This window comes from Ptiloglossa arizonensis, chromosome 1 (genome assembly GCF_051014685.1).
Source record: "Ptiloglossa arizonensis isolate GNS036 chromosome 1, iyPtiAriz1_principal, whole genome shotgun sequence".
In the NCBI taxonomy this organism is placed as follows: domain Eukaryota; kingdom Metazoa; phylum Arthropoda; class Insecta; order Hymenoptera; family Colletidae; genus Ptiloglossa; species Ptiloglossa arizonensis.
In genome coordinates this window covers 33,870,202-33,891,334 of record NC_135048.1, presented here as the reverse complement: position 1 = coordinate 33,891,334, position 21,133 = coordinate 33,870,202, and the positions used below count along the sequence as shown (strand labels likewise).

Sequence of the window (21,133 nt, the reverse complement as noted above, 5' to 3'; positions counted from 1 at the left end):
AAAAAAGCTCAGGTTGATTATCTTACTTAAGACTTGTTTAAATATAAAAGGGCAATAATCACGATTTTAATATAAAAATGTATTTATAGAAAATCCAAAAAATGTTTAGAATTCAGTTCTACATATAACTGATGCTAGAAGATCTTTAGAAAAGGCCCTTTTATATTTGCATTTAAGATAAATTGGTAATTTAATGATAACGATGATATGTTGCAATTTATTAATGTCTCTTAGAAGTTTTCTCTATTTTCACATAAATGATAATGAAATAAGTAATGTGTAGATGAGATTGCTTGGGAAATGTGTTTTTAATATGCACAAATTTGTATATGATCTATTTCATTGATCAATGGGTAAGATAATCTTCCTGATCATTAAATCTAGGACAATCTACTTAATATTTGGTCAAATCATTATCACTCCTTATAGACAGTAACAAGTGATTTTGACATTATTATTTGTATAAATCATTGCTATTTATTGTATATTTTTTCAACCCACTTCTAGCCAATGTATAATAATAAACCTCTATGAGAATCATATAATGATTCAAAATACAAAACTATATATAAAATATAATACAAATTTTGTTTTTGGTTTTGATCAAATGATTGTGAATTTGTTTATATAAAACCATGCAATTTATTGCATTAAACAAAACTTGTATAGTTTTTATTTTGTCATTACTTTCATCAGAAATTTTGTCACCGCTTCATTTTACCACATATATGAATATATTGTCATTCTTTAATAAGAACTTTTGAAAGTTATATTGAATTAAAATACCATTGAAGTGGGTGAAAAATAAACACAATATTTTTCACACTAATTTTCAATAGCATTAGGCACTGTCAACCCTTCATTGAATTTTCTTCATTAAGTTTAATTCTGTAAGGTAATGTTGATTATAAAAATTATTTTTCATGACAGTTTTCATACTTTAAAAGCTGATATCATATGTATTGAATTTTGTAAAAGAAGATTTATTACAACAAAAACAGATCTATTTCCAGGGTATTTTAATTTACTGAATTACATGATAAAATATAGTATGTTCTTTCTACCTACGAAATGTAAATTTTTACAATCTTTTAAACAGAAGATATGTATTCAATTTCTAAAGTTTCGCGTATAAGCGTTTTTTCATTGTTCATAAAAATGAGACTTCAATTTGGTTTTATACTATTAACAACATATATAACAAAATGTACAGAGCGTATTGTGTGCTGATAAACTTATCTCTTGATTTATATACTAGATCACAATAGTGTACTCTAAAACTTTCACGAATGAAAAGAAAGAAAAAGATGCGGTTAAAGAAAATACATAGTTGTTCTTTTGATGCATCAAAACTTTCGATTGTGCAGCTGGTAGAATTGTGCTATTTGATTCATGTTGTACTTTTTCAGGGCGCTATATTTCTTTAATTTATTTAAAAAATAGATGGACTTGAAAGTTAGACTACAATTGCTAATTATTACACAATAAATATTTCTCAAATAAAAGGTGTCTTGAATGCCTGCATTCAAGATTCAAAGAATTTATGAGTTACTTCTTTAAAGAAAAATAGTTGGGCAATATCCTATAAACGGCATGCTGTTATTTTTACTAGTATTAATCACAAATATTTAAAAACTGTTGCACTTTACAGTCTATACTAACAATTTTGTAATAATGAATACACATTAAGCTGTTAAAAACGTTGGATAATTAAATGAGAAACCTCAAAATATAAAAGTTTGAATATTTAATGAACAAATACAATAGAGTTTTATATGTTGCAAAAACGTAAAAACTCACACGATTACAAAGTTATTACTGCTGACAAGACTTTATTGTCTTAACACACATTATTGATCTTTCGCAGAGAACAAGAGGAAACATATTTCTACCAACTGTACAGTCACGAAGTGAAAAACAAGAGAGAAAAAGGAGCATGAAAACCATATCTCCTTGGTTGACATCCAGAATGCTATTTTCTTTCATTAGATTTATCAATTATTATCACTCCGCGCGTCTTGGCAACATACATCCTTAAACGCTAATACGCTTATCGCTTTACAGATGTACGACTTGCTTGATGAGATACCTTGTACCCCATTTGGACATCCCGCATTATTTACTGAATTCTTATTTTTATTTTTATTATTGAAATAATGCCCTGATTATGCAACGAATTCTTAACTTATTTTTGTGGCACCATTGTGATTCACCTTGTGGTTTACAGTCCAGCTATCCTCTTGAACAGTTTTCAAATATTCTTCTAGCAATGATGCCAAATTACGTCTTTTAAATCGTAATGATTCTTTGACGATATCTCGCAAAAACGCAAGTCGTATATCTAAAGTCCCTTGAATTTGGTGTAAGTGTGAAAATAGTGTTGCATAATCTGAAAAAACATCATGAATCATTATTAATCTGACTTGCATGCATTTTATTGTTTATACACTATATAAAAATTATATATTTAATAATAAATTATATTCCTTTATAATACCATCTATATTACTAGTTAACAACACCAAAATAACAAAAATATCCATATCAACTTACTTGTACCTCTTCTCCGTACTTCTTTATACACAAGTTCTCGAACGGACAAGTTATGTCTTCTAATATCTTCTAATTCTTTTTTTGTCAAAATCTTGTCTTTTTCTACTTTGGGCTCCCGTTTATCTTCGACATGATTGGACAACCTTTCATCAACTGAATTTTCAACTTTTACACTATTTTCAACACAATCGTTAAGAGGTAGTTTGTTACACTCGTTTTTAACGTTCTCCGTTTTCTCCGTGTTTATTTCAATTTTAGGAGCGTCGACATTATTAACTACCGGCGTCAAAGTTGGTGGAACGTCCATGTGATTATTAGTATGTTCCACTGGAATTGGTTCAAAGACCGGTATTGTCGGCATTTCTGTAAGACCATTCACTAATTTCTCGGGTAAATTTACACTCGGCGTATTCGATATACTAGGAGTTGTAGAATTCACTGTATTTGGTGAAACTTGATTCGAATCAGCAGCTGGAGTTACTTGATTTTTCGTGTCATCGACCCACGGTATCGGCGAACTTGGTGGAGTATTCGCAGGTGTGTACGACGGTCTCCGTACAACTACATCTTTAGGAATTGGACCCGGTTTTCGTTTATTCGGTGGCGGTTTCGAAGCAAGCGATCCTCCGTCCGAAGCAGGTAACGTACGTTTAAGACCGCCCTTCGAGGTAGAAGACGTTGCGCCAACCATATCGATATCCGCTTCGTCAACCATCATTCTTTTATCTATCTTGAAAGGATTACCTGAAATTCAACAACAAGGAATAAAATACTATTTGAACTTCGGCACTTTGTATGATATTTATGGAACATTTTGGATAATTACCGAACATATGCTGTCTAACTGGAACACTCTCGATTTCTCTTAAAGGCGGAGTCATGCGTTTCAAATATTCTTGATAATTTCCCATTTGTGCTAAGGGCATTGAATGAACGTAATCGTCATCAAGTAATTTTGTATGCAACAAACCAGGTTGAAGGAAATTGGCACGCATTCTCACAACTTGATCTAAAAGAGACTTCCGTGGAACGTCAAACGCGTTTCTGTAACTATGCGCGCCACGTTGCTGACTTCTAACTAATCCAACTACAAATCCACCAAACTCGTTCAATTGATCCCTCAGTCCTGTAAACTTGTCTTGTAATAATGGATGTGATACCTATTGAAATGAGAAAACTAGAATGAATTTTTCTATTATAAAGAATTATAAACAAAATATTCTGAATAATAAAAAGTGTTTACCAAATCTTTCTTCAAAGGAGTTCTAGGAATAACTCTTACTCCATCTGTCACTGTTGTTGAACTACCATTTACTAAATTTTTTGTCATATTGGCAGCAGCAAGTTGTTTAGAAAGAACCTCGTTGCAAAGTCTATCAAATTCAATTTTAGCTTGATTTTTCAGTCGTTTTAAATAATTTAAGACACTATAGGATAAAGAGTTATCCATATTATCAGGAATTAATGTTTGTGCTAATGGTGCTGGAGCGCCCATTCTAGTTAAAGCTCTTCTGAGGGACTGTAAACCAAATATATGTAGTGTTAGAGTGTCATTTATTATGAATAATATGTAACATAAGTAAATATGTAACATTACTATTTATAATAAATGAACAACTTACCGCTGCATAATAGGTGGGCATGGTTCTCATGTAATTTTGAAACTGTGTTCTCCATTCATTTGTTGGTTTTAATCTGTGAACTTTAAAGAGTTCTTCCAACAGTGGTAAAAGCACTGGGTAATTATAGGGCATTACAAACAAGTTCACACATGTTAAGTTAGTACTTGCTTTTAGATATCCAAACGGATGACCCACGTCGCTAGATTTATAGGAATTAGCTACAAAAACTTGCCAACAAATCGTTGGTTGCTTCCTAGCTAATATGTATTGCGTTAAAGGACTTGGTTCCAGTTCATATTTATCGAATGGAAGATTTTCTATCACCATAGGCTCTTGGCTGGTGCAAGTAAACTTGACGTTTGGATGCGCTGACCTAGGTGGCAAAGAACTAGCGCTGAGGTCAGGCCAAAAGCTTTCTGGAATCGGCCAGAATCCAACAGCAAAACCTTTCTGAGCAGATCTTGGAACATAAATCAGTCTTCTACAGGAATGCCATGCTGTATTGCCTGGTACTGCTGAATTTAAAGGATATTGCGCTCGCGTTCCGTTCGTTGTATTATTCTCGTCTTCGTTTTCATCATCATCCGCGTGTTGTGCTTCATTAGCCAAAGGTGGAGGATCCGGTCCGATCTTTTCGAAATTTATTACTACACCAGACTGAACTTTTTGTACCAAAGAATCTATACACTGCATCATCATTCTAAAGGATGTTATACAATACGAACGACCTACAATAAACAATGAATACTTTAAATTAGAATTTTTTATATTCAGAGATATGTTAAATTACATTATAAAAATACTATTTATACCTCCAGTAACTTCGCACATAGCATCTATAGGAGATGAATCACTTGCCACTAAACCAGTGTCTCTCTCAACAGCTGGCGTTCCAGATAGTCGCAGTACCAAAGAAAATAATCTTTGATCCCATCTAAATGGCTCTTTTGTTAACTCAGATCCAGGTATAGGAGAATGCATTGGCAATGTGAACTTTCAAAAAAAATTTCAATGATTATTGTATGTTTTGTAAGAAGTTTTATTACAATCATACGTTACTCTTACTTTCTGAATATTTAATAAACTTACATCTTGATTTACTCCACTATTAGTTGTGTACTTCCCTCCATCTGTAATAACAACAATTACTGATGGTTCCAGGTAAAAGGGACATCTTCCTTGACCATATGTGTCTATTCCAGTCTGCATACGATTTATATTCAGAACATCTAAAGCATGTTTCAAAGCAGCACCTAATGTTGTTAATCCAACACATTGTAAATTTTTAAGCTCGTTCATAAAAGTTGCTAAATTTTCTTTCCAACCAGCCTAAAAGGAAAAAACATAATTTTAGTTATAAGACAAAAAAATGAAAAAGAAAAGTTATATAAAGACAGTTTTTCTTTAGAAATAATACAAATTTGTTAAAATATATACAAAGTAGCAAAATTATGTGTTCAGTGTTTTAGGATAAGGAAAGATAAAAAATTACTGTCTTGTAATTTTTATTCTTAATCTAAATATTTTAATCAATCTGATCATCCATTAACAGCGGCAAAAAATATTCAGATATTTTATTTGTTAAAGCATTAAATATACAGTTAAAATGTAATTCCACAATTTCATACCATCTAATTCATACCATGAAACAGCTTCTAAAAATGTCTTGATTTTATATTTTACAATTTTTTATTTGCAGGTCAAAACTGATGATGAAACTAATGGTTCTACAAAAATTTTAAATTACAGTTTGTTAGAAGGTCTGAAGTTTTGTCACTAAAGTTTTGCAATAATGGAAGAGTGAGAAGATACTCCATGTAACATTAGAAATTAAGACAATAAAGAAATTGTAAAAATTTACAATAGTAATTGTTCATTGCATTGGTGATTCTTTTGATTTATTATCTACCACCAATATTAGCTTGCATCAACTCCCCATAGTAATTCTTTATTGTCAGGATCCACTGATGCATGGAAACTCTTTTCACTTTTCTGCCATTATTAACCCAGCAACAGTACTTTAATCCTTATAACAACTTTCAACCTTGGCCCATTCTTGAGCCATGAGCATGATCATCATATTTAACTCTGAAATAAAAAAAAGTAACTTGAATACGTAAAAGTGTCCACTTTTAAGTTGAATATATAAAATTAGATTATGAGAAGCATTATGCAAAGGAAAAAGCGTTTATAAAAGCGGCCAGTAAAATTAACAAAAAAAAAAAAAAAAAACGTGTCTCATCGACAAAGTCGTGTATTATCAGTTTCGTAAATTTGGCGCGCATATGTACGAGAGAGAAGGAACCTCGTGGATAGACCCCCACCCGCGTATCATTACCCACAATGCTGCTCTTCTATAACGGAAGATGCGACAGTGCACGCTGCACTTTTCTGCATTCTTGCTGAACATTAATTATTCAGCAATCGAAGGGGACAAAGAATACCGCAATCATTACGAATACATCGACTCGTCGCACGAAACAACGAATCATAAATTTATTTGAAAGGGAAAACTGAAAAAATATATAAAGGAAAAAAAGTTTCATGGAAAAAGCTTATACATGGAATATTATTAACATGGCAGCTAATCAGAGCTGGGTGAAATTTAAAATAGAATTATTTGGAGTATTATTTTAAGTAGTGGACATTAAAATGAATGCAAATAAAATAAAAATAATTTTTTTCAAATCTTCAAGTATTTTTAACATTTAAAATCTTTTTTGATGGTGAAAATAAGGTAGGGAAAGTATAAGGGAGAAGTAATACATCTGTAATTAAACACTGCAAAAATTCATGCTTACATTTGATTGAATAATTCTTGCTTATATTTGCGTAATCCTCAAGGGTATACAACCTAAAGACAATACTGCATTTTGTCACACACTCTTGAGGCCTGCAGCTGCAAAGCACAATAAACTGGGGCTTCGGCTTAGGCCCTTGATACCCCAGTGTGAAACACGAAACAGATTTTCCAGGCGATGGTCTACAAAATATTTCTATTACAAACTTTACCCAACTCTGATTCAAAGTCTATGATAATCTTATTTTCACCATCACAAGGTATACAATAAAAACATAAAAAAAAAGTAATAATATTTTAATAGTTTCCACTATTTAAAATAATATTCCAAATACTTCTGTATCAAATAGCACCCAGGTCTGGATGTTTACTTCATATGAAACTGTACTCCATTTTTATGACAATGCAAATAAAACAGTATTTTATTTCAATTGTAATGGATCAGACTTGGAAATAAAATAACCTATTTACCATTTACTATATGAAAGGCATATCTTACCTAGGCCTGCACGGTAGCTAGTACAGAGAGCGTACGTGTGTCTCTATAACATGTGTGAGAGAGACAAAAAGATTATGGGAAACGGAGGAAAGAAAAGGACAAAAAGTGCGGAAGATGCGAACGGTAAAGACGGTGAAATACGAAAGAAAACATACCTTGATATTCTGGGGCGGATCTTCGAAGGTCAGGAGCATATAACGATCCCCACGGCTTTCTGGCGTTCTCTGTCTTACCTGAAAAAGAAGGATTTAGCATTAAAGAGTGGCGAGAGAGGTAAAGCAGGAGAGCCGTTATCCACGTTGCTCTCTCTCTCTGACGATGATGGTACGAGCCGACGACGACACAGCACAAGCACAGCCGAATCGAACCTCCCGGGAGAGCCGGGAAAGCTGTGTGACTGGCGTACCTTCACGAAAGTCTCCACGGCGCTCTTGGCTACGTCCAAAAGCGTGGGTCGCCCGCCCAAATATGCCCTCTGATTCATGGAGGCCGACGTGTCGATCAAAAAGACTATTATGGTCATCTTCGCGAGGCGAACCCGCTCGTTCTCTCGAGGTCGTAACTGCGGCCCGAGACCTCCCGTAGTCAGAACTAGCTAGCTAACAGCCCTATGACGGCGTGGCGCATAACTGCTTCGACCATTGAACGCTCTCCCGAATACGCTCTCCGAAAAACTTCTTTTATCGTAACGGCGCCCGCTCCGCTCTTACTCTCTTTCGACCTCTTTCTTTTCTATCCTTTTCTTCCTATGTGTGTGTGCGCGCGCGTTGTGTGTATATATATATATAATTAGTGTGTGTATATATATATATACATATGCGTCTCTTTCCCTCTACACCGAACCGAATCTACTGCTACTACTGCCGCGCGCCTCTGGTGCTCGAACGTGTCTGGTGGACAACGGCGCAGGATAGCAGCTGAAACGTAGCCACGAGATCGCGAGTCGTCGTGCGTCGGACAGGTCTGTATGCCAGCCTGCCCGCTTCTTCCCTCGTCTGTCCCCCTTCTACAGGCTTCTTTCGACTGGCTTTACCCCCTCTATCGCGACTTTGTCATTGCTCGTCCAAAAAGCATTGCATTTCTGCGTTGTGTACGTGCGTGCCGTGATGCTGTTTACTTCTGACTGAATAAAGTGATCGGTTTCGCAGATAGATTCGCGTAGTTGGACCTGAGCACCTAAAGAATATTGAGAAACAATCAATCAATAGTCCGATACAAATATTTCAATTTCACAGTGATGCCGTTTTCAAATTATAATAATACATATTAAAATGTTTATACTTAATTTTCGCTCGTATATAATATATTTTTTATCACAACGCAATCCTATGGCCAAAAAATAATCATAATTTATACTAATCGATAAACCAAGATGGATTTGGAAGAAATTACCTTAATTGGTATTATTTTTTCATCTGTATTTGAAATGAAAAAATTATAAAATGATCTGAAGCATTTCAAATAAATCGATGTTTCATGTAATTTCAATTGGAAGTTTAAAATGTTATTTCAAATGGTTATTTCTTATTTTAATATCAAATAAAATGTCAGCTTTGGTTCTTACAGTATGGTAAAGCTAGGTCTCTTTCAGTTTGCCTACAGTGGATATCAGTGAATATGTATATACAGGACGAAGATAATGTTGTATTTAATAGGTAACCTATTTATCCTATCTTATTAGCAAGATTTTGTGCTCGGATATATATTTCTTCTTTATCTTATTAAAACATTATTATCTTGTATATGGTTACTAATGAAATGTACGTATGTATCTTAAAATATAATTGTGAATCATTTTATTTCAATCTTGTTAAAGAATTGTGGACAAATAAATGCAGAACGCGGCATACTACTTTAATAATTTATATACACACATGTATAAACAGTGTGTTTTATATATTATTTTTTTTTAATAGAAATAAATTGTTATAAATTTCTAGGTATGCGGTTTAACAATTTCACTCCCACCCTTTTATATTCTTAAGTTTAATACAGACAGAAAGGTAACATCAGAAGAATGTAACTTTACAAAACTCTTATCTTCGTAAGTAATATGATTTATTTCAAACATGTAAAACTATATTTACTTGATGACACGCACTATTGCATCGAACAATCATTTTTACTCTGCCCACACCGTGTTTGATGATCAATCGCGTAGAAAATATAATCACATGTAAATACATAAGTCAGCTGATTTAGAGAAACAACCAATCAGAAAATTTAGCAAACAAGTGTACACCTATAATACGTGCGCACGGATTGGTTAGTTTTGAATTTTTAACTAGCGTTCTAATAGATAGTTTCTGTACCTATATGTATCTATAAATTGTAACTATAATTTATCTACTTTAGGATGTAAAACAACTATATTGCCCAATCGTGACACAATAGTTATAAGTTTCATCGTTTCAGTTCGAAAAATATTGTATTAATTTTATAAAATTAATTGTCAACATTTACTGCACAATCAAATATCAACTGTAATTGTAAATAAAATATAAAGAAAATAATGGTTTTTAATTTATAGAATTTAATCCACAATAAAATTTTGTAATTACTGGTAATTTAATACTATGTTTTGTAAACAATACTGATTAAAATATGGATGAATTGAATCTATTTAAACAAAGGAGAACATTAGGTCTTTTAAAAAAGATTAAGAATGATAGAGAGAATGTAAGACAAATTTACCTTTATATCCTGTAAATGCATTTTATTCCTTTAACTTTTTTATTATATAATTTTTTAATATTTACTAGACAGCTGAATTTGTCACTACATTTAATTTGAATGAAAAACATATTTGATCGTTATGTAATTTGAATGATGTTAAAAAGAAATGTTTGAAAAGAATAACTAGAAAATAACTTTGCAAAATGTAAAAGTGATTATATTAGTAAATGAAATTACATTGGCTGTGCCAGGATATGAACATGGTATTAAAGAATTTGAAAATTTCATACAAAACCGTTTAAAAAAGTACACAGATGAACATAATGATCCCTTGTCAAATAGCATTAGCAATTTGTCTCCATAGTTTCATTTTGGCACAATATCTGTACAATGTACTTTAGAAGTACTAGAATAGAAAAAGTTATATCCAAAATCAGTTGAATCTTTTATGGAAAAGGATATTATACAGTGAGAACTTAGTGACAAGTTAGCAATTGTTTCTATAACAAAAATGATGACTTTGTTAATGAAGTTGATGCTTAGGTAATAAACATATTAAATACACATTGGTAATGTATTCATATTTTATTACGAGTTATTTACATTCATTAGTAATATATCAGTGTATATAGGAAAGATACAAGAAAGTATATGTATTCTTTAAATCATTTGGACAATTCTCAGACCCATGATGATTTATGGAATGATATCAAAATCAAATGGTAATAATGGAAAAAATGCATAGTTATTTGAGAATGTATTGGGTAAAGAAGATATTGAAGTGGACTGCAACACCTAAAATTACTTTAGGATAGGCTAATTTCTTAAATAATAAATACAGTATATGATAATGATTATGTAGATCAGTTTCATATTTATTTTGTGTATACAACATTATAATAATTTTAATATTATATTAAAATAATATGTGTTAATCCTTCTTGTAGGATGTATATAGTTTATACATGGTATTCATAATCATAGTTTGCCAGAAAAAGAAATATTTGAAAAATAAGATATATAAATTATGGAGGATGTAAACGAAAGTTTAATGTTACCAAGATAAAGAAAGATTGTTACCAAGTGGGGAAAGAGGAAAAGTAATGATATATAAAAATAAGGCAACAAAACGTCAATTATTTATTAATTTTCAGGATTTATCCATTTATATTTAAAAATTAGAAAACAGATATTGTAATACAAAAATTAATACATATTACTATAAGTGAAACTATAAATATGACAGAAATGTTTAAAAATTATTTGAGTAATTGCATTAGTTGAAAAATAGTAATATATGTTTTTGTTAACATGTTTTAGTACCTATGTATTTGTAACAATTTATATCATCATATAATGAAAATAAAGAAGGTACTGCATCTGATGACATTAAAGAAAGTGCAGCAGCCTTTAAAGCTAGAGAAAGACAATCAATTTCGCATAGATTTTTATGAATCCCATAAATTATTCCAGCACTAAGGCAATCTCCACAGCCATTTGCATTGTTAATTTTATTTCGATCTTCAGAAGTACAAGACAATGGTGGATACAAACGAGAAGTAATCGTAGTATTTTCAATCAATTTACCATTTTTGTCATAGAAAGGATCATTTTCTAAGGCTTTACGAACAACCTATGGAAAATAATATTATATTTTTAATTAGATAATCATGTTCTAAAGTTGTCATAAACACTAATATTTACCATTACTCCTTGTGATCCTACTGTAGTTATAACTACTGGAACAAATTCAGCTACTTGTTCTGCAATTGTTCTTATTTCTTCCAAGTCCATAATCGATTTGTTTTCAGACACTTGGATTCCAAGATATTTGCCAATAACCTTACATTCATCTCTGTTTGGAGATATAAAATGCAGAACATTGTGCCATTTTTTTGCTTCAAATATTTTTGTTGCTTCCTTCACATCTGTAGGTTCGTACCAAACTAAAAGAAATTTTTCTTTTTATTTACATTATTTCATTATTTATATATGGTGATATACATATACACTTTTTGAATATAGTATTATGATATAAATATACGTATAATATTATAATATAACATGAACAACCTGTTATTATTTGAAAATTATCATGAATGAGATGTTTCATTATATTAGATGAATTTTTTTTTAAGTATTATGCTATTTGACTTCAAAAGCTATTCAAATGAACCGCTAAATAAATTAAATGTCTCATTCATAACATGTAGCGCTGGTGAGGCGCTACAAATGTTCATACCAATGGACATCTACTAAGATTCTATTTCGTAGGAGATTAGTATGTATGTATTGTATATACTTCACATAACCACAGGTTGCACCGTAGAAAAACATAATTTTCCTCTCCGTTAATAATACAACAGAAAGTATTAAGTTTTACGAAACGATTGTATCAATAATCGAATGACATAATGGGTAAAACTCGAAACGGAAAAGCTGCTGCAATATTCACGGCAATTGCATTTGTTTTAATAGTGATTGCATTCACCACACCCAATTGGCTCGAAACAGACGGAAAATTGGAAAATCCAAAATTTATTAAGATCGGTAATTTGGTTTGAAATGATTCCGTTACGATAAGAAGAACAGTAATAATTGTTATTTACTTTCCATTCTTGTTTAGTTGGCAATCGTTTTTAATGTGATTGACACTTTATAAGGAAAAGTTTAAGATAATTTTCATTATATTTGTACCAGTATGTACATGCAATCGTCAGTATTTATATAAATTAAAGAAAATTTATACGTAAACAAAATGTTATTTAAAGTCTTTATTGAATTGTAAAAAATGATCTACTGTTACAGGTTTATGGCAAGTGTGTTTCAAAGGATTTGAACAACCTCATCACTTGTACGATACCAAATTTTATGGTTGCTGGTGGGTGTTTGAAGAAGAATACTATATAATTCATGATATTCTTCTGCCAGACTTTTTTGTCGCAACACAATTTTTCTTCACACTGTGTTTGACTTTACTATTAATAGGAGGTTTCTCAACTGTATTGTACACATGCTGTTCTCGTCATCACGATAAATATCAATTGCTTTTATGGACAACTGGTGCAAATTTATTGTTAGGAGGAATATGTGGTATTATATCTGTTATTATTTTTGGTGCACGAGGTGACAGTAGAGACTGGATGCCCAATTGGGAACATAACGATATTAGTTGGTCTTATGCGTTAGCTGTAGTAGGTAGCTTTACTTTACTCATAGCAGGTGTACTCTTCTTAATTGAAGGACGTAGACACAAAAAGAAACAGGAAAGAATATTAAATGAAGAACAGAAGACACATACAACTATTTAATTAGTCTTCTTTAAGAAAAATCAATCTATGATAAATTATTTGAAGTACCGAAGATCTGCACATGGCTCTTCTATCAGTTTGAACACAGTCTATATAAATTTACTTTAAATAAGATCTATACAAACTTTCGAAAATTCTATTATATATTTTTATATTAATATCCATTATTTTGATAAATATTATTTACACTGCATGTAAACGTCCTCGTTAATTTATAAATGCAATTATAATTTTAACATATTTTTAAAAAAAAGTAAACCCAAACTTAAAAATATTTTATACATTCTTATAATATTTAATATGTAACTTATGAATTTATTATTTGTTTTGTAGAATAATTAATGCTACAAATCCGTCCATAGAAGTAAGACATTTTATGCTAAGAGACTAGGTGTCTGTAAATAAAAATAGTATTAGCTGTGTAACTGAAACCATTGCATGGCCTTTACATGAACAAATATTATATATTTGTCATAATCTTTTATATCAGAAAAATGTATAAACAGTTAAAGCAATAAAATAACTTGTTCGAAAATGTTAATTTTAAAACTTCTATTCACTTTTCTTTTTATATATTTACTTATGTGAATATAGATTAAAACTAATTTATAAAAATAATATAACAAAGATATTAGTAGATATTAACCATTAACAATTAGCGTTCAATGTAGCTCGCAACAAGATTTCGATTGATGAAATTCGTAGGAAAAAATAATTAAGTTACAGAAGGAAGAACACGGTCAGGTTGTGACCCGTTTTACTATCGGTGGAAATAATTCAACGTGAGTTACGACTAAGATTGCGTGTACGAAGATCGACGTCAGGTGTAAGTCGTTGACCCAGTTTAGCTCCTATTTTAATCAGCGACTTCTACAATTTCGCATACTACATCGATCACACCTGAAAAGCGTGTTACTTCCAGTTCTATACCACCCTTTCACACTTACTGATACTATAAAATTATAAAAGTACCGATAAACATATTAAATCATAAACGGGTTTTTAAATAATTCATTTTTCGCGAGATATTATTCACATCAAATTATTTGTTTATTTCTAACTATTTAAGTAAAAAAAAAGAGTAATATGAAACAATTGCAATGCTACAAGTGTTAAATTTCAGTTCTATTAACGATTCATTTTCTCTTTAGTCTCCTAATGACATGCAGAGAATGAGGCGTTGTTTTAATGCACTAAGTCATGTGAATTTCATCTGAATGAATCATGAGCGGATGACAGTAAAAGTGACGCGCATTCCGAGAATCTTGATTGAAGACGATGGGCGTGGATTGGATAAATTATAAATGCAAAATTAACTATAATGAATACTTCATACTGTAGACGAATTATATAAGAATCTTTGTAACTAATTTTAAAATCTGTTTCTTAAAACACAATCTTGTCAATGTTCTTTTTCAAATTTTATAATTATTACGGTAATGTGAAATAGAGCCCGATATATGTTCAGGAAAATTATTTTTTGAAATATGTAATGTATTTTACGTAATTTATGTAAAACATTAATGGTAGAATATTCTAACAATGAGAATGCACAGGACAATTTTACAGCATTATACTCTATAATTTTATAACGTTGACATTTAATTATTGTAAATATTTCAAAACTATAATAATATACTTCTTATAAAATTCAAAATACAGAAATACTTTAATGATGTTTTTACGTGTATTCATTAGTTATTTGTATTCCCTATTATAATTAATAGTAAATGTATTATTATTGTTAAATATTTATTATTGCATTTGACAGAACAAGAACAAGAAATATTATATCAGAACATTTTTAAGTATGGTTGGTTTTTTAAAGATCTTAATAATAGATTGAGAACCGTTTTCTCGTAATAACTGCTAGTTTGTATTTACTCGTGGGATACTTACAGTTTTACAAGGTTAGGTTGGAAGGAACGCTACATGGCCACTACACAACATAACGTGTTTGGGTGTGGTTAATACCGTGGGATATTTACCGGATCAGTAGATTTGTGAATCGTTTGTTGTACACTCTATTCTACGCTGTGATCTCCATTGTTCACGGAACGATTTTTCACGATGAAGAAAAGAAGTTTTTCCGGCAACATCGGTGTCGGTGTTTTTATCGTCGCATTTGTGTGCGTTTGCGTTGCATTCGGTACACCAGCATGGTTAGTGAGCGATTATCGTATCACTGGTGCAAAACTCGACAAATTGGGTCTTTGGACACACTGCTTTAGATCTCTGCCGAATCCTCAGGAAATGGACGCGCCTAGACGCTTCTTTGTTGGCTGCAGATGGGTATACGATCCCTTTACTGCAGGATACTCTGACATTCGTGGCTTTCTTCTGCCTCGTAAGTTTTTGATTTTATTTCTTTGTAAAAATAGCATTTATTTAGAAGTATGCGATTTCTTTTACCAGAAGTACTGAAATCAGTCGTTATTATGGATATATTTGTTTAACACATACTTGCATTCTACAAACATAATTGTAATTGTTTTTGTTACAGCATTTATGATAGCCACACAGTTTTTCTTCACTTTGTGTTTCCTGTTGAGTCTCATATCTCTTGTATTAATATTATTATTCACTTTATGCTGTGATCCAGAACAAAAACGATATGTACAACTTATTATGACAATTGGAAATTTATTACTGATTGGAGGTATAAGTGGTGGATTAGCAGTAATTATATTTGCCTGTTTTGGAAACACTGAAGGTTGGATGCCTGGACACGCGAACAATTTTTTTGGTTGGTCTTTTATAATGGCAGCTATAGGCAGCGTGTTGACTATTATATCAGGTGCACTTTTCCTTGTCGAGGGCAATGTTCAGCGCAAAAAGAGAGAATATTTGAAAGAATCTCAAACAAGATTTCAACTTGAATCTCGTACATAAGTAGACTATTTTTATTACACAAGACTTGCACAATATTTTGGTACCAAAATTTTGTAATATTACTCCGTCCATTTATATTAGCTTGTTTCCAATAGTAGAGTTAATTGTGTAGATTGTAAGATAAGATTTCTATTATTTTAAGTACAAAGTAAAGTACGGAACAAGATTTGTATTTTTGTACAATGTTTTATATATACACAATATGTAGAAATATATTAAATACAGAGAGATTTCTGTATATTCAGATTGTTATTGTTTTTGTTGTACACCAATAGTTTTGGAAGTTAATGTTAGTACATAAAGTAAATGTACTTGAGTCATACTTTCTCATTGTAAAACAAGTGCCTTAAGAAAAGTCACAGTTAATAAAAACATATTCATAATTCTGATTATTTTAGCAAGATTCTTGATGGTTCGAAGTAGAGCAATCTCAATTGTATCGCATAAGTATTTTGTTTCTTCTGTACACACAATAGGTTGTTGAATGCTACATTATTTTACAATACAAATATTCACTGCCAGTGCTGAATTTATATGTTGTAAATTTACAAAGACTTGTTACTTACGAATAAACGATACCTAGCGTAATAGTACTTTGCAATTTAATAATCGATATCCGTCCTTAAATACGAAATTATTATACCTAATTAAGATAGCATAATGCGTAAACTTTTGTAACATATCTTTACTTAAATGAAAGTGTAATAAATGTTCAAAGGAAAACTTTTACATCTGTCTACCTCATCCTTCATTCACTAAAGAAAGTTCAATTTAAAAAATTCATTATTTTGTCGAACAACTTTGTTTCATGTTGTATTTAGTTTCAAATCAAATGATTTGAGAACCACTGATTTCTGGAACAGTTAGGTAGCCATCTTACAGCATGCCAAATAAAATATATTGTTGGCAGCAGTGAAGTATTGAGAGGTGTGGCAAATTGTTTTTAGAGTTTACAAACAAAGTCTTTGTCAAAGTAAATTAGTTTGCAATTTTTTATATCTACTATAATAAACGATCGACATGTCTGTCGATAAACAAGAATATCATCGCGCGTCAAGTAAGTGATATTGTTTTTCATTATTATGTCGGTTAGAAAACATGTTTAACCTCTATTACCTTTATATTATGCTTTTCCAGACGCGATAGTTTTTGGTGGAGTTATTACATATATTGCTGGTTTACTATTAGTAATGGCATTTACAAGGTAATAATTTTCAAAATTTGAAATTTTGTACATAACACTGAGTAAATATAACTCTCAAAAGACTTTTTAACGTGTAATTAATTTTTAAATCGAGATTTACCTAATTGATTTACTTTTAGCCCCTATTGGTTCCAGTCTTATCAAGAAACTTTCAGTACTTTCAAGCATATGGGACTTTGGGAATATTGTTTTGAAAAATTTCAGTATCCGTATTATCAGTTTGACAAGAAATTTGATGGATGTCATCACATTTTCTCAGAAGAATATTACGTGATTCGTGAGTGGCTATTACCAGGATGGCTGATGGTAGTGCAAACATTTGTCACATTGGCCCTTTTACTCTCATTTTTTGCACAAGTTGTGATCGCATTGACTCTAGTTCGTTGGCCTTTAAAATTCATATTAAACTACGAATGGCTCCTTTCTGCATCTGCTTTTTTGTGTTGCACAGCTACAGGTAAGTAAAAATTTATTTAACAATAAAGTCCAGAATTTTTTTAAGTAAAATTAATTTTATGGCTTTTATATTTTAGGTACTTTGTTGTTCTTAGCGGTATCAATATTTGGAGGACAATGCTGGCGCAGAGACTGGTTAATGTATCCAAATTTTAACCATTTATCTTGGTCGTACGGTCTGGCAGTAGTTTCGTTTATGTTCCATTGGTTAGCTGCATTTTTCTTATATCTAGATGCTAAAGCTGGCTATAGATTGCGCAGAGAATCTCGTAATTTGGTAATGCAAATGCAGCCTAATCCACAGACGCATCAAGGATTGCAAAGGGGAGGATACATATAATTCACAATCACTGCTATAATATTTAGAGAAGCATTTAACTATAGAACGATTTTTAATCACCTATAGTCGTGTAGATTAACGAATCAAAATTTCAGATCTGCTTTCAAAATTATTTTACTACACGAGACGTGTACGTATTCCACTCGACACTATTTAACTCCGTCCATTTTTTATAGAAATCTATATATTTAAAGTAAGAGAGCATTTATGCATTATAGTTTTATACCTGTAGTTATAAACTGTTGTGATTATCACAATGACTATACAGTGATAAATGAATTATTATCACGTATGTATATAGAACTTGACCTGCAAGTTCGACAAATTGCCGAAATTATGTTTCACGTGTTCTACAAGATCACGTATTAATATTATTTACCTACCAACTATTTTGTACTATATAGTTTTTAAATATATACACGTAATTAATGCCGAGATCATGATATTAAATTTTATATTGTTGTATACTACGAAGGTACAATCAAGGACACGTGAGATTAATTCTCTATTAAAATAAATGACAACGAAACATTAGAACACCGAAGTATCACTTACCTGGAATTTCCGAGTACGCTGCGAGATCTAGAACGTACTGTATCGTATCCACAGGTAGGTTACCATCGAGAACAATAAGGCTAGCTTTTTCTATGTGCGACCGATACTTCTTTACTAAATTCGGAGTAATGCTGGCAAAGGCATCCATGTCACCGATCCCAAAATGTAACTCGCCTTTGTTGTCGATTATCAAGGTACACCTTTGCAAAACATAAAAGAAACTTGTTAGATTATTAACACACGAATGTTCTTGAAATTTCTAGAAACTTTACATATTTGTATTAAGCGAGAATAAGAAAGTTTCGCACGTGTACGAAAGAATACGAAAACGGTGAAAATATCGTCATTGGAAATTGGTGACGAGTGATATTTACGAGGTGAACGATCATTCCGATTTTTATCGTACGTTACAGATCCAATAGTCATTAACGCCGATGACGTGCTTTTACACTTTCCAGATTTAACGTTACGAAGAGTTCCCTTCCGTGGAATTTTAACCAATAAACGAAGTTCGATACCTCTTAACGCATAATTGTATATTCAAAGCTTTTATCGCCCGAGTTCTTACAGTTGGTACCTTTTACAGTAATCCGTGTTCTTTCGAAAAAATGTCACTCTTCTCGTTATCGTTTCGATTTTATCAAACGGTATCTTCTGTATTGATCATTCGACGCTCTGTTACAGATCGAACATAGCCTAACGAAACATATTTTCAGAAGTACACAGCTTACATCCGGATATTTCAATGGTTAGTCTTCGATCGGTCAGTTCGAACAATGATGGTATCGAATGATCAAAGATAGAGACTCAATTTTGTACGGGGAAAATTGACTGTAAAAGCTGCGTCATTGAAACAAGGAGAGACAGATCCTGTAGTTGATTCGGGGGAAAGGTACGCGTACCTAGGCGTGCTCGTGTTCGACAACCGGTCGACGGTCTGGCCACCATTTCCTAGACTTTTAATTATAGCTTTCCCAGGATCGTCGTCACCGACAACGGATATTAACGGCGTGGGGTTTAGACCAAGATTCATCAAGGCGTTGGCGATATTCCGTCCGACTCCGCCGCAAGTCTCGAAACTTTTACCGCGGTGCATGCTGCTATCATTCTGAAAGAATACGCGTCGATTATTGATCGGAGATATGGAAAAGATGCGCCGCTCTAATCGCGCGCGTCGAACGCCATCGGTGGTCTCGATTGATCGATCGTCTTCGAATACCACGTGAAACGGTAAGCGATTCGAATCAACGTCTTCCCGTTCGACGGTTCGTTCCTTCGGAAATGATCTTGGACGCTCGTTGAATCGTCTCTGGTGGGCAAAATTCATTTCGTAACGATAAATAATCTCCTGGGGACGGAAAAGAGAATCGTACGAACCGCGTGCAGCGAACAAAGTAATGCCACTTTTGGGAACACAACCAAGGACGGTGATGTACGTGTTTGAATTTTTCGCGCAGGGTGTACGGATTTGTATATCGGTACACGAAAATTTCCTGTTGTGTAACGCTGTCTATTTTGATCTAACGCTTTCGATTATTTTAGAGCACGGATGGGGAATTGTAGAATCGTCGTCGACTGCGAGTACATACGTTGTATACGTAACACGTGCCGCCTCGAGGACATCACGTTCGAGGGATTAATTTCTCCCCTCCTCGGTTATCCTTTACCTTCGTCCCCGCGCTGCCGAGCATAAATATACGGGGGACGGGGGGTGAATTTTTCAAGGAGACAACGGGAATTTTTCCTCGCATTTCCGACTCCTTTTTCCTCCTCGCAACGATTCAATTACGAGACAAGCATTCGTCTGAAGGTACTTACAGAGTCATTGAGCAGAAGGCTGGCACTCGGCATCGGTGGAGAGCAACCCCTGCAGCGCGCAAGCTCCCTTTGTTTTTTCTGCCTCTTGTTTCACATTTTCCTCGTATTTTTTTTCCCTACAGCAAATCCTTCACTTTTCCTTTTGCGAACCGCCGCCTTCTCTTTCTCTCTCTCTCTCTCTTTTCTTTTTCCTTTCCTTACCATCATCGTCGCACGTACGCTCTACGTTTCCCGTTTCTCGCTCCACATATTTCTCTCTATAGTTTCGAATTCACCTCGCCCCGTGTTTCAAACGTTCCGCGCGGACCCGTTTATTACATTTACCTACTCGATGTTACGTACAATACGTACACATCCGTTTCTCCTCTTATCGCGCGATTCACCATCCCAGATTCGGCCCTTTCTAA

The 21,133-nt window shown here is 32.7% G+C and overlaps 6 protein-coding genes across 9 annotated transcripts in view; 4 read left to right on the top strand and 2 right to left on the bottom strand.

Annotated features, from left to right (window-relative positions):
- Positions 1-1,732: 1,732 nt before the first annotated feature.
- Positions 1,733-8,619, bottom strand: Ints6 (integrator complex subunit 6). Of its 2 annotated transcripts, XM_076315139.1 has the most exons (9): positions 7,881-8,619; positions 7,630-7,707; positions 5,265-5,504; positions 4,988-5,168; positions 4,176-4,903; positions 3,797-4,072; positions 3,380-3,713; positions 2,554-3,297; positions 1,733-2,389 (listed from the first exon to the last, which is right to left on the bottom strand). In XM_076315139.1, exons 1-9 carry the CDS (start codon positions 7,995-7,997, stop codon positions 2,181-2,183), a joined length of 2,907 nt encoding a protein of 968 aa, XP_076171254.1. In that variant the 5' UTR covers positions 7,998-8,619; the 3' UTR covers positions 1,733-2,180. The 2 variants fall into 2 exon arrangements, with proteins under 2 accessions (XP_076171254.1, XP_076171265.1); XM_076315150.1 differs by lacking the exons at positions 7,630-7,707; positions 7,881-8,619 and adding an exon at positions 6,977-7,096.
- Positions 8,620-8,846: 227 nt separating this feature from the next.
- Positions 8,847-11,846, top strand: LOC143147642 (deoxyribodipyrimidine photo-lyase). The gene is given in 8 exon segments (XM_076313065.1): positions 8,847-8,874; positions 10,315-10,643; positions 10,646-10,719; positions 10,783-10,853; positions 10,856-11,024; positions 11,093-11,154; positions 11,157-11,218; positions 11,220-11,846. Coding segments are annotated over 8 exon segments (840 nt in total). The 3' UTR covers positions 11,265-11,846.
- LOC143152739 (uncharacterized) overlaps positions 11,280-21,133 on the bottom strand; it is a 43,078-nt gene continuing 33,224 nt past the window's right edge. For 2 of the 3 annotated variants that reach the window (XM_076323177.1, XM_076323186.1), the window contains 4 exons: positions 19,811-20,016; positions 18,909-19,108; positions 11,855-12,096; positions 11,281-11,783 (listed from right to left, as the gene is read on the bottom strand). In XM_076323177.1, the coding sequence (XP_076179292.1) occupies positions 11,457-11,783; positions 11,855-12,096; positions 18,909-19,108; positions 19,811-20,016 (975 nt within the window). In that variant the 3' untranslated portion in view covers positions 11,281-11,456. Of the gene's footprint in view, positions 11,784-11,854; positions 12,097-18,908; positions 19,109-19,810; positions 20,017-21,133 lie in introns of all 3 variants that reach the window. The other variant, XM_076323194.1, reaches the window with a different exon arrangement.
- Positions 12,468-13,697, top strand: Kune (claudin). The gene is made up of 2 exons (XM_076323250.1): positions 12,468-12,700; positions 12,959-13,697. Exons 1-2 carry the CDS (start codon positions 12,565-12,567, stop codon positions 13,459-13,461), a joined length of 639 nt encoding a protein of 212 aa, XP_076179365.1. The 5' UTR covers positions 12,468-12,564; the 3' UTR covers positions 13,462-13,697.
- Positions 15,312-17,085, top strand: Sinu (claudin family member sinuous). Its single transcript, XM_076323237.1, has 2 exons — positions 15,312-15,808; positions 15,965-17,085. The coding sequence occupies exons 1-2, from the start codon at positions 15,532-15,534 to the stop codon at positions 16,351-16,353; spliced, it is 666 nt and encodes a 221-aa protein (XP_076179352.1). The 5' UTR covers positions 15,312-15,531; the 3' UTR covers positions 16,354-17,085.
- Pck (Claudin superfamily protein pickel) lies at positions 17,254-18,790 on the top strand. Its single transcript, XM_076323226.1, has 4 exons — positions 17,254-17,410; positions 17,491-17,557; positions 17,677-18,014; positions 18,091-18,790. Exons 1-4 carry the CDS (start codon positions 17,374-17,376, stop codon positions 18,351-18,353), a joined length of 705 nt encoding a protein of 234 aa, XP_076179341.1. The 5' UTR covers positions 17,254-17,373; the 3' UTR covers positions 18,354-18,790.